Source organism: Acomys minous (assembly GCF_964271855.1).
Source record: "Acomys minous genome assembly, chromosome: 8".
In the NCBI taxonomy this organism is placed as follows: domain Eukaryota; kingdom Metazoa; phylum Chordata; class Mammalia; order Rodentia; family Muridae; genus Acomys; species Acomys minous.
The window spans coordinates 87,467,307-87,484,162 of NC_140489.1; the positions used below are offsets into that span (position 1 = coordinate 87,467,307).

The window sequence follows — 16,856 nt, forward strand, 5'->3', positions numbered from 1 at the left end:
ACACCTGGCTTCCAGCCCTCTGTGCCCTCGCTGTTCTTGCACTTTCAGAATCTGCACTCCAGGGAACCACTATAAGATTTTTGTTGCTGTTTTTCAGATTATTTTATTTTGCGGTACAAATGTCTTGCCTGCATGCATGTAACATGCATATATATTGGTGCCTGTCAGTGTTAGAAAAGGGCATCAGATGCTCTGGAACTGGAGTGACGGATTAGTGTGAGCCATCTTGTGGGTGCTGAGGGCTGAACTCAGTATTTGCACAAACAGCAGAAGTTCTTATGCTAATCCATCTCTGCAGCCTCCAGGTGTGCCTTTAAGGAATTGTGAGCCCTGACTACAGAGTGGGTATGGAGTCTTTTGGTCCTACATGCATATGTCCTGTGTCCAACATATAAAGAGCCATTGAATCATTTCTAGAAGTCCGGGGCAAGCCCAGGGGCTGGCTGGCTTGTTGCATACTTGTTTTTAATACTGAGTCTCCAGGACTCGGGGGTGGGAGCTTACAGAGGACACAGGCTAGCCCAGACATCACCAGAGCCTGAACCAGGTTGAGGTACCCAGCGTAGGGATGCTTGTGACTCAACTCCAAGAAGCTCTGCTTTGACGAATAGTGCCTTGCTTTGGTGGATGCTAATGGTATACTCTGGGTAAAGCCAAGACCACATGTCGTTCAACACGCTGACAGTTAATGGAGACTGTGAAGGCGGCAAGCCAACCTCACGCCCTCAGTGCCAAGGCACGCCCAAGGGTGACTCTGGAAGGAACATACCTTTTGAGCCAAAGAGCTGTCTGGATATTCCAGTTATCGAGAAACATCTTAAAACTTGTTGACATCTGAAAAGCAAAGGAACCTTTTCCTTAGGCCAACACAACAATGAAGCTTTAAGTCTGCACAATAATGCTCAAGTATGTTAAGAAAGCTAAGCTATAAATTACTTGGTAATTATGGCACGGCACTGGCTCCTTCCTCAACCCCGCTCTTCTAATACAGGAACACCATCTAAGAACGTTTCTATCTCTCCAGGAACATGGGGTGGGGTGGGCAGGAGGGCATCAACACATACAGAGGAGTCCTCACAGAGCCCAGGACACTCACCCTGGGCGGTGTACCCACCTCACCCTCTTCTCCCCAGCATTCTGCCTCCTGCTGGGTGAAGGATGTCCCCAGTCACAGGCTCCCCAGCATTGCTTCTCAGAACCCCCTTGGCTGCTCTGGGCCTTGAAGAGCCCCTAATCCCACACTGCCTCCAAAGAACAATGGGCTGTGAACCGCTCAGAGCATGGCTACTTGCTGGAGGAGCCTCTGTGGCCAAGCTAACCTTGTTAAATACAGCATCTGCTGGGGGTATATACCTATCTCTTGTCTGTTGCTATCCAGTGTAATTGTCTTCTCTCCTCTTACCCAGTTATGGTGATGACGGGATCAAACTAAGGGCCCCACACATGCTAATAAGCACATGGTCCCTCAGTGTGGCCAGCTATGTCTCTGGCTCCTCTCTAGCATTGTAGATTTCAAAGTCTATTCATCTTGTTGAGATCTTTGATGTCTTGCCTAGTTTTCCTTCCTCCCCACCTACCTATCAAAACCCTAACCTCTGATTGTCATGATGTCTACCATCCCCACTGGCAGCAGCCAACAATGACCGTGACATGTAGACCTCTCATGTATACCTGGTTCTCAGCTGAAACTGGCCCTCCGTCTACCCAATGGTAACTGTCCCCATCTTGAAAGCAGTTATTACAATGTAACACTGGGGAGCAGGGGGCACATCAAAAAGAAGTAAGCGTCAGCACTTTCCTATGCGTCACCAAATACTTCAGGGTTCTCTCAGAGGAGGTGACCTGGCCCCCAGCTACAGACACTGCCCACGCTTGCGCCTCGAGACGGAGCTCACAACTCTCTAATCCTCATCCCTAGACCTCACGCTCCTCGGCACCCCTGATTCCCTCCAGCTTAGGAGGGACAATCTCCAGGCCTACGGCAGCCACCTCTCCTCTGCCCTGTATCTCTCTCCCACGTGCACAGGGCCTCGTATAGCAAGTCTCTCCTTCACTGTGTCACACTCTCCATCTCTAAACTCTCTTCTAGTTAGTAAGTTTAATCCTTCTGTTTTGTGTGTGTGTGTGTGTGTGTGTGTGTGTGTGTGTGTGTGTGTGTGCGTGTGTATAGATGCCCAACAGGGGCCTGAGGGGAGCTTCATACCCCCTGAAGTTACAGGTGGCTGTGAACTGCTTGACACTGGTGCTAGGAACTAAACTAAGGTCCTCTGTTGCAGGACATTTGACCCCGTTGTGAAGCCCGAGATTGTGCGCAGAGAAAATCTGTTTCTAGTTGTGGGGTGGCTCAGCCCTAGCACACGCACCTTTAATCTAAAAGCCTTCTGTAAACAGGAGTAAATGAAGTTAACCCTTGGTCAGGAGATGGAGCAAGTTACCAGCTACAGGGAGTGAACAGAAAGGAGGGGCTTTGAGCTGAAGGGTATTTAGGGCAGTGTGGAGCAGAAAAAGAGACTTTTGCTTTGGAGTGTTTGGCTTTTAGTTTTGGCTTTTCCCTTCTGGGATGTCTGTAGAGTAGGAAAGACAGCTGGACGCTTTCTCTGCCTCTCTGAGATAACAGGTTTTCGCCCCAACATCTGGCTCCCGAGTCTTTTGGTAAAATCGAATGATTGGGATTTTTATTTGTTTTGCAAACAACAGTTCCTCTACCAGAGCAGTGGGTGCTCCTATCACTGAGCTATCACTCTAGCCCCCTTAATCTTTCCATTTTAAAAGAAAATGAGACAAAAGTGTCCTCGGGCCCCTCTCTGGCTACAGGCCTCCACAGCTACAGCCTCTCAGACCTGTGTCACCTACTGTTTGTGCTCCCCCTCCCTCCAGAATTGTTAAAGAAGTCATAACCAGTGGGGGTACTCCTGAACCCCCATCTCAGCTGACATCTGGAAGCATCGGTCGGTGGTCACTATGTCTACTGCTTCTCTTTTCTCACTCCACTTATTCTCAGGAAGGCAGTGCCTCAGGAGGATAACACATGGTTCATGAGGTGGGGAAAAAAAACCCTACTCTTTTTATGTATAAGTATAAAAATGTATAACAAGCAAAAGTTTCTCCATGGGGGTTGGAAAACTCCTCAGAGAGGTGTTACAGAGTCAAAAGTCCTAAATACCAACACATACCTTACTTAAGCAATTATTAATTTCCCGTCACCTTCTCAGTTTTTACTTATTTAATTTTACTTTATGAGTTTTTTGCCTGCACCTGTGTGCCATGTGCATGCAGTGCCTCTAGGAGCCAGAAGAGGGCACCAGATCCCTGGAACTGGAGTTAGAAACAGTTGTGAGTGGACTTGTCGGTGCTGGGGGCTTCTGAGGCTGGGCATGGTGTGGCTTCTGCTTCTCCTGCCTCACCTCCAGCACACCAGAGAACTGCTTGCCCTTCCTCAGGGCCTGGTCACCTCCCACTTCAGTTTCCCCTCCTTATGTGGCTTACGTTGAGATGAACTCCACATTTACAAACACTGTATGCCGGCACCTTCCAGGTCAGAACCTGCTTTCCAGCACTTTCTAAAGCCTCCTGAGGACCGCAAGTCACCACCCTCATTCACTGCATCCTTGGGACCAGAGTGGTTCAGCACCAGTAAGTGCAGGGTGCAAGTCAGGGTATTATGCCATAGTCCTCCTCCTACCATTTGCCTTCTCTCCAGCCTTCCACTATGAGCCCTGAAGGCGGGTGATGGAGCATCCTGCTTAACGCCAAGCACTCAACTGGTTCTTAGCACCTCGTTCAGCCATGAATCCAGCTGAGCTTTGATTCTTTGTATAAAAATAAACATCAATCCACATGTGTGTCATCCACCCTCCCTCCCCCCAGACTCACGTGTGTGAATACTGGGTTCCAGGTTGGTGGTGCTGTTAGGGAGGTTTAGGAAGTGTGTCTTGTTGGAGGAAGTGTGTCACTGGAGTCAGGGCAAACAGTTTAAAGACTCACACTCCCTGCTTTGTGCTCTCAGTGCCCTATGCCCACCACTATGTCGTCACTCAGTCAGTATGATGGGTCCTAACCTCTGTAAGTCCAAAGAAACTCTCCATTCTAGAAACAAAACAAGACCAGTCTGGATGCTACTGTGGTCAACACTGGTTAGCAGCACCCTTAGGACAGCACACTACACCACACCCTATGAAAGCAAACGGTGGCATTTAAATTGTCACGTAACTAACATCTTAATCATTTACTAACCTCTATTTGCTGAATTCTCAAATTGGAAATTAAGTCCCAACGAGCCACCCCATTCTTGTCGTATCCTCTGAAACCGAAGCCTGCAGCATTGTTAATGGCATCAGCTGTCACAAAGGAAAGTATTAAGAAATGTTATTATAATGTATATTATACACATACACACACACATTCATGGGTGGTTTGTTTTTGTTTTTTAGGATTGATTTTATTTTTATGTGTCTAGGTGTTTTGCATGCATACATGTTGTGTGTACCAGGTACATGTCTGGTGCCCTTGGAGGCCAGAAGAGAGTGTTAGATCCTCCAGAAGGGAAGTTGCAGATGTTTGTGAACCCCCATGTTGGTGCTGGGACCTGAACCTGAGTGCTCTGCTAGAGCAACAATAATCGCTGAGCCTTCCCAGCTCCCCAGTCGACTATTTCGACTAATACACAGGAGGTGCATTCAATGTCTTACTCTTAAGCAATAGAAGTAGACTTTTCATTAGAGCCTGAGACTTTGGCCGTGAGCCTTCCAGGCAAGCCCTTTTCTCCTGAGCTATATCCACAGTTCATGGTTTAATCATTTATTTTTTATTTTTTTTGGTTTTGTTTTTCAAGACAGGGTTTCTCTGTGTAGCCTTGGCTGTCCAGGACTCACTTTGTAGACCATGCTGGCCTCTCACTAATAGAGATCCGCTTGCCTCTGCCTCCCGAGTACTAGGATTAAAGGCGTGCGCCAACATAGCCCAGCTGGAAAGTGTTTCTAATTCATACCATTTGTGTTAGGACCAAACTAGCTGAAACACATCATGGACATGGGTCCTGACCTTAAATGGCTCATCCCCTATTACTTATTTGCTTGAACAAAAATTACAATGTGTGGGTGGATGGTAACAAAGTGAGATTTGCCCTTCTATCAGGTTTAAGAAGGGCCAAATGATTATGAGTCTCTATGGTGAGTCCATCAATATAGTAATGAGCAGGTTTAATAGGATTAAAGAAAATCTGCTAACAACACAGAAGGGCCCCCTCCCACCACACAAGGCTGCCAACAGCCCCCAGTCAAATCCAAATGGAAGCAGAAGCCCGTATCCCTGCAGCTAGTGGCTTAACAGATCCAATGATTCAAATTTAATGTTTATTATATTTATGTGTGTGTGCATGCACACACGTGCATGCATATATATATAGGTGCATGTATATGTATAGGCGCATGGGCGCTCACATGGCACAGTGCATGCATGGAGGTCAAAGGTCAGCTTCCAGGAGTTGGTTCTCCTCTTCCACCATATGGGTCCCTGGGGTTGAACACAGGCTGTCAGGCAGGTAACAAGTACCTTTACCCAATGAGCTATCTTGCTGATATCAATACCAACTATTAAAAAAAAAAAACCTAGAAATACTAAGTTGGTTTAAAGCCAGCATTTAAACAGGTATACAAGGAGCTTACAAAATCTCATTTAGTATTAATGTTTAAGTTTGACTAGAATAAAAAATAATATTAGTATTAGTTTACAGCCACACAAGACCAGGCGTGATAGCACAAGCATCTCATGGTTAGTACCCGAGAGACTGAGGGAGGACTTGGAGACTGAGGTCAACCTGGGATGCACAGGGAGACCCTGTCTCAAAACAAATTCTCACAAGGCAGCATTATCTTTTAAGTACCATTATATTACTAGGCTAAAGCCACTTTTACTGATGCATTTCTGTGTGAAAGACTAAAAATGTGGACTCTAGTTCCAAACCACATTTCACATTAAAAAAAAAAAAAAAAGATGCACTCTTTGTTGTGTTCAAATGTCTACCGAATACCACACAATCTTTAGAATAGAGTCTTATGATGTAGTGAATGGGGCAAAAGACACACAAAAAAGAGGCCCCAAGCCACGCAGTCCACCCCCCACGGTGTGGGCAGGAGCAGTACGAGTTTGTTCCTACATTCAAGAAGATTCTTGTGGCGATAACATGCAGATGAAGTTCACGATGGGCCACGGTCACCTCCCATCAGCCCATCTGAAGCTCCCGAGGCCGCAGCAGTGTGGGGAAGGGCCTGAGAAAGGCTTGTCTCCTGAGGCTGTGCAGCAGTGCGGGGAAGGGCCTGAGAATGGCTTGTCTCCTTCCCAGGCCCTTTCCTGTTCAGTCACAAGCCAGGCACTTCCACACCTCATCAGCCTTAAAGGTACGACTAAACACTCTTTTCTCTAACACTTGTTCCACCTGGTGGGTGTCACAGACCCTTCCTGAACTGATGTGATTTTGTACAAGTACCGGTGAAGCTCTGGCCATAATAAACCATATTTAATGGTGTTGTGATGACAGGTGTGATGAAACCATCCTAAATTATAAGCACCCTGAAGACAGGAGCTATACCATATATGTTAGCATTCATTCAAGCCAGCATGGAATCTAGCATGCAACAGGCATTAGATAAGTGCCCGTTATCACCTCAACTGTGCATTGATTTTTATCTTATGATAAAAAGGGCCTGGAGCATGAACTTTGGGGGGGTTATGTCTTCTGATTGTTCCACTTGGTCTTGACTACATATATCCTCAAGAGGGCACTGTTGAGCTGCATGCAGTGGTATGCTTGTCAGCTACTGGCGAGGCTGAGGCAGGTGGACTGCTTGCACTGGGCAGTTTGAGGCCAGCAGGTGCAATAAGGCAGGCACACAGACACACACAGACACACACAGACACACACAGACACACACACAGACACACACACACACACACACACACCATGCACGACATACACACACACTCACACACACACCACCCAGAACACTGTTTGATAGCCATAAGATAGACTTCAGTGTGGAAACAAGTCTACACGCTACTCACCTAAGGTCCACGCGAAATAGTACTTTGGTCTGGCGGCCAGGAGAGACACATACAGATAGGTGGCTTTGGCCGGCCACGATGCGGTGGCTTGGAAATGCTCATCAATGTTGTACTCCACAGGTAGCATGTTGGAGATGGTCAAGTGAAACAATAAGGACAGTCCACAGACGAGGAGCTTCTCCGTAACTGCTGCCTGGAAGGGAAGAGTCACAGCCCTCACAGGACTCTGTGTGCACTCGTCACACACTGTCGGGCTACCCTACACATGGCACACACTCAGACACATAAATATTTTTAAAACAACAAAAGCAAAAAATGGGAGTGGAGGCTAGAGATGCCACTCAGTGGTAGAATTATTTGCCTTAATACATTAGTACTAGGCCCTGGCAAGGCTCTGGGTTCAATACCTAACAATACACACACACAAAAGCACATGTGAGCAAGTGCACACACATACAAGAAGGGAGGGAGGAAATAGAAAAATCAATGGGAAAAGTAAAACAAGTGCAAATATTGGAGTTTTTCACATGGCCAGGCAGACACGCTTTGCGGTAAGCAGAGCTGCCGGTGAGCCGCTTGCCCTGACTTACGTTTGGAGATGGATCTGCTCTTTCATGCTGCTGCTCTTCTTTTCCATTCTCACTCGACGGTGCCAGGTGGGATGGCCTGCCTTCAATGAAAGCAATGTAGTCTTTGTAAGAGCAGAGCGGGCCTGCCAGGATTCCCATGAAGTTGCAGGTATAACTCACATACTCCAGGAGGCTTGGCATGCGCCTGCAATGAGAAAATACACTTGTGAGGGGTGCCGGAAGCTTTCAGGTGACCCACAGAAACGGCAAACGTAATTTCCACACAGACACTCCTCTCTCTTTTTATTTTTAGGTACATTTGGTGTTTGGCCCACATGTATGTCTGTGTGAGGGTGTTAGATCTCTGTAACTAGAGTCACAGACAGTTTGTGAGCCGGGGGGGCAGGAGGGGGGGAATGGGGTGGGGTGAGGTGGAGAGGTGTGCCAGTTTGAAGTCAAGAAAGTTTGAAGTCAACCTGACTTACAAAAAAAAAAATCTTGTTCTCTCATCCCAGAACAAGATAAAGAGTGGGTAAACTGAGGCAAGAGCTCTGGAGTCCTTTCAGAGGAGGATGCTGTGGTCAGAACTTAGAAACTCATGTTGCACAGAAAAACATTGGAGATTTTTATCAGGGCAGAGAAATAAAACAAAACAAAAACAATCCAAAGCCTATTCAAAGGATCTCTGGGATGGGGTCAAGGCTCAGTAGTAACTGTACTTGCTGTGGAAAGAAAGAGAATCTAAGTTCAAACCCACGGCAGCCACATATAGAGCCAGGCGCAGCCATACATGCGTATGACATCCATATGCAACGAAAAAGAAGACAGGCAGCTCAGGGCAGGATCTCAAAAGCAAACATTCCAAAAATGCTATTGGGTCTCTGGTCAGGACCGGCGGAAGGAAACCCTAGCTCCTCACCCCAGAAGCCAGCAGCCTGCCTGGGGCTGTACACAACGGTGGGGACCAGCACGCCAGGACCCCTGCAGTCAGCATTGGAACTGGGGCTCTCGACTTCCATAGTGAAATGGGTTACATCAGCTCCCCAACTTTAGCCCACCTCCCAAATGATTTTAAGGTTACCTCTTTAGAGGGGGCAATGACACAGCAGCAGCAAAGGACCATAAAGGGAAAACTAATTCCTTCCGGTCATGAGGATGAAATCTCTGGCCTGGGAAGAGACTCAACATTCCAGGCTATCAAAACCGTAAAAGTTAACCAGCTGGGTTCATCCATTGCCCGCACAAGGGACTATACTAGGAAGGTAGGCTCACCTTAAGCCACACTAAAGGGACAGGCAGAATGATTATCCCTTTTATTAGATACTATACTTTCCTTCCCAGAATTCCTGTCCCTACCCACTCTTAGGTTCAGCTGGGTCTATGTAGCTTTCTGAGAAAAGTTCAGCTTTTCTTCTCCCCTCCCCCCTCTTTCAGAGGCTGGCCAGAACTTAAGTATACTTTTTTTTTTCTTTTCTTTTCTTTTTTCTTTTTGCTACTGACTCTTATTCTGGAACTCCCCTCCCAACCATGCCCACGTAACACTGACATTCTGCTCTGGCTTCCACATGTGCGTGTGCACACACCACACACACACACACACACACACACACACACACACACACACACACACACACAGAGGATCACTGGTCCCAACCTAGAAAGTCTGCTATAGAGGGCAGGAGAAAACCAAGTGCATTCTGGAAATCAGCCTCCTAGACCTAGGAGAGGACCAGGATGACACGGCCGTGTGGCAAGAAACAGCCAGACTGGGGATGACTGAAAGGTCCCTGGACTTGCTAGTGGAATGGACTTGCAGTAAGAAAATTTAGTCTGTGCCCCCCACAACCCCGATAGCACATGACGCTACTATCAAGCAATTGGCAGTGGAGGAGAAACACATGGCAGGGGACAGACAGGGGCTACATTTTGAACAGACCTATTGCTATCCAAGGGAGGGCACTGAAGTGATAGTGGGGACAGGAGGCTGGAGATAAGTGAAGGGGGCTGAGTAGGAACGTGCAGTTGGTGGCCTTAAGCCATTAGACCACGTGGAAGCAACTGAGAAGAGCTAAGAAGTTCAGGCCTAAGTTCTGGGGTACAGGAATAGCCAGGGCAGACAAACAGGAGAGGGACAGAGGGTTGAGTGAGGAGGCAGAGAAGAAGAAAAGCAAGAATGTGGCTGTCCAGGAATCCAGTGAGGAGTGGTGAGCTGGACCAGTGATGCCACTGCAGTTGATCACCATGCTGACAAGGCTGCAGGCTAAGAGCAACCAAGAAAGAAGCATAGGACCATGGAGGGCAGAGGAGCAAAGGGGACGCAGACATGGGAAGTAGAGCAGAGAAGTGATGGGAGGGTGGTGGCTAGAAGGGCATGTGTGACAATACTATCCTCTTCCTGGGAAGCTGATGATGACCCTACCAAGAGGAGGAAAAAGATGAGCCGAGAAGCCAGCAGCCCTATACTGAATTATGGGCAGTTAAAACTCAGAAGTAGAAAAGGGAGCAGTGTGTTACAGCTTAGGGAGCGTGGAGGGGTTTTGTGGGTATAGAATGACAGCCAGCGAGGAGCGCAGCGTGCAGCTGCCCTTGGAAGTGACTCCCAGCAGGCAGCTTGTGCAGCTTTTGTCAGTATTTTATTTGCCCTGCTATCATGTATGACACCCTGGTCCATAGTTCACCTGGGCGGCTCTGGGGGTCAGGATGAGGTCAACTCGGTCAAGCTACACACGGTAACCCATGTGCTGTATGCAGGGGAAAGGGGAAGATGTCTTAAGGAACAACTTTCTGTTACTGAAGAAAAGAAGAAAGAAATTTAGTTTTCCATCATGAGTATGGGATAGAGAGTGCTGGAATTCTGGAGAAAGGAGAATATAAAATCTTTTCAGAGACAGAATTAAGAAATGTAGTTGCTTTGTTGTCAACACAAAGGACCATGATTTTTTAAAAAAGGATTTACTTTTATTTTCCATGTATGAGTGTTTTACCCACATGCATGTGTATGCATCATATGTGTACCTGGTGCCCCAATAAGTCAGAAGACGGTGTTATAGCCCCTGGAACTGGAGTTACAGCTGGTGTCAAGCCACTATGTGGGTGCTGGGGACCAACCTTGTCCTTAGCAAGAGCAGCAACTACTAAGCCATTGATCTAGCCCCAAAGACCCCAATTTTAAAAGCAGAGTAAGAAATTCAAAATGAATACAGCCAAAAGTTAGTGTCTTTCTGCTTGGCTTCTTTCTACTGTTCAGCAGGTAGAGAGTTGGGGTTAACCGGGGCTGTGGCCATTTGCCAGGTGGCTGCCTGAGCGGGAAAGGAGACTCAGAGCAATGTCTATAAATGTCAGTGCCTGGGGTAGTGCAAGGCCAGGGAAGAGTCAAGAACCAATCAGATTGTGTGGTGGTTTGACTAGGTATGGCCCCCACAGACTCATGTTTATTTGAGTCTAATAGTGTACTACAGTGGCACTATTAGGAGGAGGTGTGGCCATGTTGGACCAAGTGTGTCACTGTGGAGGCCGGCTTTGAGGTCTCCTATGCTTAAGCTATGCCCTCTGTGGTACACAGTCTCTTTCTGCTGCCTGTGGATCAAGATGTGGAACTCTTGGCTCCTCCAGCACCATGTCTGCTCTGTGCTGCCCTGCTTCCCGCCATGACGATAATGGATTAAGCCTCTGAAACTGTAAGCCAGCCTCAATTAAATGTTTTCCTTTATAAGTATTGCCTTGGTCACGGTGTCTCCTCACAGCAATGAAACCCTGACTCAGACAGACTGCTTGTCAGACAGTGTATTCAATGGCCATGCACTACTCTATGAAGACTGGCCACGGAGAAGACAGGGGACCCAGGGGAAGACATGCAGAAGTGTCGTGGGGGTCAAAAAGGTGAACAGTGGTGCACTCTGGCCACCACTGTGGACACCGTCTCATTCTTCTGGCAGCCATGGAATTGAAAACAATCACTCCAAAGAAATTGTTTTCTTTAAGGGTCAGAAGAGTATTTCATCTTTAATTGTGTTAGACTGAAATAGACTTGGGCAGGAAACGAAGCCTCCCCTTAGGCGACTCTCCGGAAGCAGAACAAAGGAAGATGATGACCGAATGAATACCTCGAATCATAATCAATAACATCTGGGCTGCACCTTTGTGCTGTGTTAAAACACTGGCCCGCTCACTGCTATCAAGTCACTGGCCGTGAGTGGCAGCTACTGTTATTATCAGCGATCCCTACAATTGCAGACAAGCCACCTTGGAGAGACCCACAGAGGAAAAACTTGGACTTCTTGTGTTTCACAGGGGACGCACAGGGCAGCGGCACAGGCATGGACTTGGGGAGGGGGCTGGAGAGAGTGCCAGCCAGAACACAGCACAGCTTGCTGGCTGCAGCTGTGCAGAGGGGAGAAGGTTGGTTTCCATGAGCCACTGAAATGGCACAGACCATGGCAGAGCTAAAGACACGTACCTCACAGCCAATCCCCTTTGTGATGGAGTCAGCTCTTCATCCTTTCGAAACATCCCTGAGAATCAGAAAGAAGCACGTTTGTGAGTTATGCTTTCTCTCAAGAATGGCACTTGTCTCAAAATTCCTGCTATACTCCATGTGATCCAACCCACCTTGCCCTCTCTGCGTTAAATATTACACATGGGAAAATGAAAGTTACTAGTCTGAAGGAAATTATCACCCAATTACAAAAACTGCCCAAATTAATATATTTTAACTCACAAATGTGTTATCCTTAACACAAAACACTACGTCTTTTCAAAAAGAGATATTAAAACTCTTTAAGGGGGCCATGTGTGGTGGCACACATCTTTAATCCCAGCACTCAGGAGGCAGAGGCAGGTCAGGTGGATCTCTGTGAGTTCAAGGCCAGCCTTGAACAGTCTACAAAGCAAGTCTAGGACAGACAGCGCTGTTATACAGAGAAGCCCTGTCTTCAAAAACCAAAAACAAAACACAAAAACTCCTTAAGGATTTTAATGACTAAACTTCAGCGCCGTGGACTGGTTGCTCAACACAGTGACAGTGCGCTGGCTCTCACACAATGCCAGCGGTTATAAACAGAAGTGTACGCATCATCTTTACCCCTCTAGCTTGTCCCTTGTCTCCATCAGAAGGCTATCGATACAGCTAAGCATTAGCTTACTAGATCCACATTTTTAAAAAAAAGTAAATAAACACCAGATCCAATTTAAAGACCAAAGAGAGACTAAATTAACAAACACTATACTTAGAAGCATCCGTAGGAAATAAAACCAAATGGTAACCAAGGCATATTTCAAACCATTAGAAAACACTGAGAGAAATAGACAGAGACAAAAATCAGGAAAGACAAACTATGAAAGAAATACAGACAACCAATGAGCATATAAGTTGTTAGGGTCATGATTAATTATGAAAACATAATTAGTTAAGAAATGTCAGGGAAGCCAAAGCAGAATTCAAGTTCAAAGTCAGGCTGGACTACAGTTAAAAAAAAAAAAAAACAACACTAAAAATGTTAAAAGGACAAGCCGCCATTTTTACATAGAAATACACAGAACTTTTAGAGGCTTTTATTTACACAGCACGGTCTCAATTATGTAACATACACATATTTGAATGGATGACACAGACAACCATTGGAGAGTCACAATGTCCTTAAGATGCTCTGAGAACTGGTTTGCTCTAGAAAAACAGCAGAAGAGACATAGACGCCCTCTGTGGGCCTCAGTCTAGTAGGGAGAAGGAACATGAAGGACGCGTTATGCTTCTGCAAAGTGGTAGAACAGAGACTGGAAACATTTCTCTCCTCTCACCCTAGACCGTTCCCCCTCCCCCAGCCTAAGAGAAAAAAATCAATAACTCAATAGTTAGGGAACGGAAAATAACTGTGCATCTATTTTGAGGAAAACCTAGGGGCTGGCTTGCGGGTTGGAGGCCCTTGAGGGGAGCCAGGGTTAAGTCCCAGCACCCTCTTGGTGGCTCACTATGTGTATCTCTCCAGCCCCCAGGGGTTCTGGTGCCCTCGCCTGGTCACCACAGTCACAGCACACACGAGACACAGACACAAACAGGCAGAACACTTACACATACAAATAAAAATAAATCTATCTTGACAAATGAGAAAAAGAAAACCAGGCCTATGAGAAAGACGGAGGTCAAGACGACTAGGGAGATGCTCTGACGCTCGGCGGAACTTTGCCCGAGCTCAGATTCGTTACCTTTTCCTTAGAGTTATTTTATGTTTTCAAATTTCCTTCAAGGGGCATGTACCTACTTTTGGAAATCATGCAGAGAAAACAAAACAACCTCCCAGAAACCACACTGAAAAGGAGAGTACGAGAGGGACCTCAGAGGAAATGGCACTCTCAACAGCTCTATGTCCTCACACTAGACAGACCGACCCTTTCCAAATGATCTGGGGCCACCTAAAGACATGAAGCCCAGGGTTCTTTTGAAGACAATTCCCCTCCCTCCCTCATTTCCTTCCTTTTACCAGTAAAAAGGCAGGTTTGCAGTCATTTGTGATATTAAGCGTTGCTACACACAAAAATTTTTTTTAAAGATTCATTTATTTATTATACAATGTTCTGCCTGCATGTACACCTGCAGGCCAGAAGAGGGCATCAGATCTCATTACAGATGGTTGTGAGTCACCATGGGGTTGCTGGGAATTGAACTCAGGACCTCTGGAAGTACAGACCGTGCTCTTAACTGCTGAGCCATCTCTCCAGCTCTACATACAAACTTTCTAGGGTGTTTTATTCAGGATTTCTTTGTGTATAGGAATGCTCAATCATGCTTGACAGGCCAGAGGCAATGGCTAGCATCCTCTCCCACTGTTTCTCCATAGAATTTTTTTTTTTTTTTTGAGATGGGGTTTCTAAGTCAGCCTACATACAACCCATTATTTTGGCTAGACTGGCCACCTAGCAAGACCCAAGGAGCCTCCTGTCTCCAGTTCCACCACTGCTGGAGTTACAGGTTTATGCTCCCATGCCAAGTTTGTAGTGGACGCTGGGGATCTGAACTTCGGCCCTCATGCCTTTACTCGCTGAGCTAGCTCCCCAGCCCTTGCACAGCATTTCTGAGTATTTGGTTTAGTGTGGGGCTTCCGGAGCAATGTACCCTGCTAAGTAGACCTAGAAGGCTATTATCATTTTAAACTGCAAACCAACCAAGGAAAAAAAACATATAACTTAAGGGAAAGCATATTTATATAATAATTTTGTCTACAAGCCAGGTTCCCTCCTTAGTTCAAAATTTGGGTACTCAGAATGACCAAAAAAACCAAAACAACAACAACAAAAAAACAAACCAAACAAACAAAAACAAAAAACAACCAAACCAAAAAACCTAAGATATCATTTTTTTTTTAAACTAGAAGAATAGCGCTAAGATAAATTAATACAGTTCAGTCTAAGACAGGAAACAGACTTATCATATTCCCTTATCAGGTACCCAACTAGGCTGATATATTCCTAAATGAAGTGAAATCAAAGAAGCTGCAGCAAACCCCTACCCCATGCCACACCCGCCAGGGGCATGACAGACAGCATGACCAAACACACTGGCAGGCTGTGCCATCTTTCAGTTCAGAGACCTCAGCAATCTCCTGTACACAACTTAAAACCGTAACAGCAGGGAAGGTGACTCGATACCATAAGGGGAGCAAGATGTCTCAAGTTTTCCAAGAGAAAACATCTGCTTCCCACAGCTGCCAGTAAGGACACCACCACTGGACTGGCAGCTAAGAACGAGCCACAGGAGAGGTCCAGGTCCACTGCCCAGAGTCCCCATGGTCTGCTGCCACTGTCCTCAGCAGGGCCTGCCTGCAAGCATTATCCATTGCTTGGCAGGCACACAGTCCCTGCACCGAAACAAGTGTTCTGTAGGCTGCAACTGTTTGTGCCAACATGGTTTCTTCTCAACGCCTGCTTCCCCACCAGGAATCTGCAGCTCTGACACCTGGTAGGCACTGGTATGTGCTTGACCAGCCCCTGGCAAGCACACGGGCTCCCCAGCTCTGATGAACTTCCTGGAAGATGACGTATCACAGGCGTTCCCATACTTGCTGCTGGGGATCGGGGGCTGTCTCTGGCTCCACTGGGAGGAGACTCTGAAAAGCTTGCTCCTGGCTTCTGAACCTCACTCACTACCGGCATGTCTGTCGTTCACTGTTTAGAATCTTCACTGGAATAAAGCTTAGCCAGGAACACACTGGATGCGGAGACTAAGCTAGTGATAGGCTTAGAGTGCTCAAGGCAGACAAGGCTGTCCTCTCTTGTATGAGTCACTGAGGACACAGACTAGGAAGGGTTGGGACTCTACCTCCACCCCACCCCCACCCCTGGAGCATAAAGTGGAGGGTAGCTGCTCTCAGGTAGGATGGAAAGTGTCGATTTGCAGGAAGAGTCTTCACATGCAAAGCTAAAGGGCCCGAACTCGTCAAACACGGCAAGGCTAATCAACACCTGCTCTCTAAGTCTATTTCAAAGACCAGATTACAAAACACTGTTCGATATATATTGCCAGAAGGTGCTTGAATGACATTCCTGACCCATGACGTTCCTATATTCACCTCCCAGATCTCGAGGTGGGACCTGTTGTGTGACACGTGAATCTCAGCACCTAAAGACAACTGGTCTCATTTACAACATTCACAGCATACGCGTCGTGACTGCAGAACCTCTGCCCACATCACCGTTCATAACGCAAGAACCACAAGGCATGGCCATCTGCAATGCACAAAGAAACCATCTAGTGTGGGTCTGACTACAAGCATGGAGATGAGAGGAGATGTGGAGTGTGGGTCTCCTCAGGCCACCCTACGCCTCACCCTCCTGCCTCTAGGAGCACAGGCTCCACTTCCTGGAGGGCAGAAAGGAAAGCTTTGGCTGAACACACAGGGATTAAACACGGACCAGTAAGTATAAGGAGAAAAATCTGTTCCTTCTGTCCATGTCCCCTTAAAATGAAGCAGGCAACTTTGCTTGTTGGCAGCAAAAAGGAAGAGGACAACTCCTCCTTGTCCTGGAGAGCTGCCAAGGCTGTGCCCCGCCCATATGTGGGGCCTGGGCTGGGAGTGGGCGCAGGACTCCAGGGAGCACATATGCAGGGACAGACAGACAACTCTGAGCAGATTTGTTCCTTCTACCTCTGAGGAACCCAAGCCAACAATCCAAGGAGTCTGGACTGCTGGCATTTCCTATACTCACTTATTAAACATATAAAATAGGTAGATATTTACA

General features: G+C 46.9%; 1 protein-coding gene across 3 annotated transcripts in view; it reads right to left on the bottom strand.

Moving 5' to 3' along the window:
- Positions 1–16,856, bottom strand: part of MBOAT2 (membrane bound glycerophospholipid O-acyltransferase 2) — a 125,145-nt gene that overhangs the window by 9,851 nt on the left and 98,438 nt on the right. For all 3 annotated transcript variants that reach the window (XM_084792209.1, XM_084792208.1, XM_084792210.1), the window contains 5 exons: positions 12,085–12,139; positions 7,650–7,833; positions 7,060–7,252; positions 4,234–4,337; positions 770–834 (listed from right to left, as the gene is read on the bottom strand). In XM_084792209.1, the coding sequence (XP_084648335.1) occupies positions 770–834; positions 4,234–4,337; positions 7,060–7,252; positions 7,650–7,833; positions 12,085–12,139 (601 nt within the window). The remainder of the gene's footprint in view (positions 1–769; positions 835–4,233; positions 4,338–7,059; positions 7,253–7,649; positions 7,834–12,084; positions 12,140–16,856) is intronic.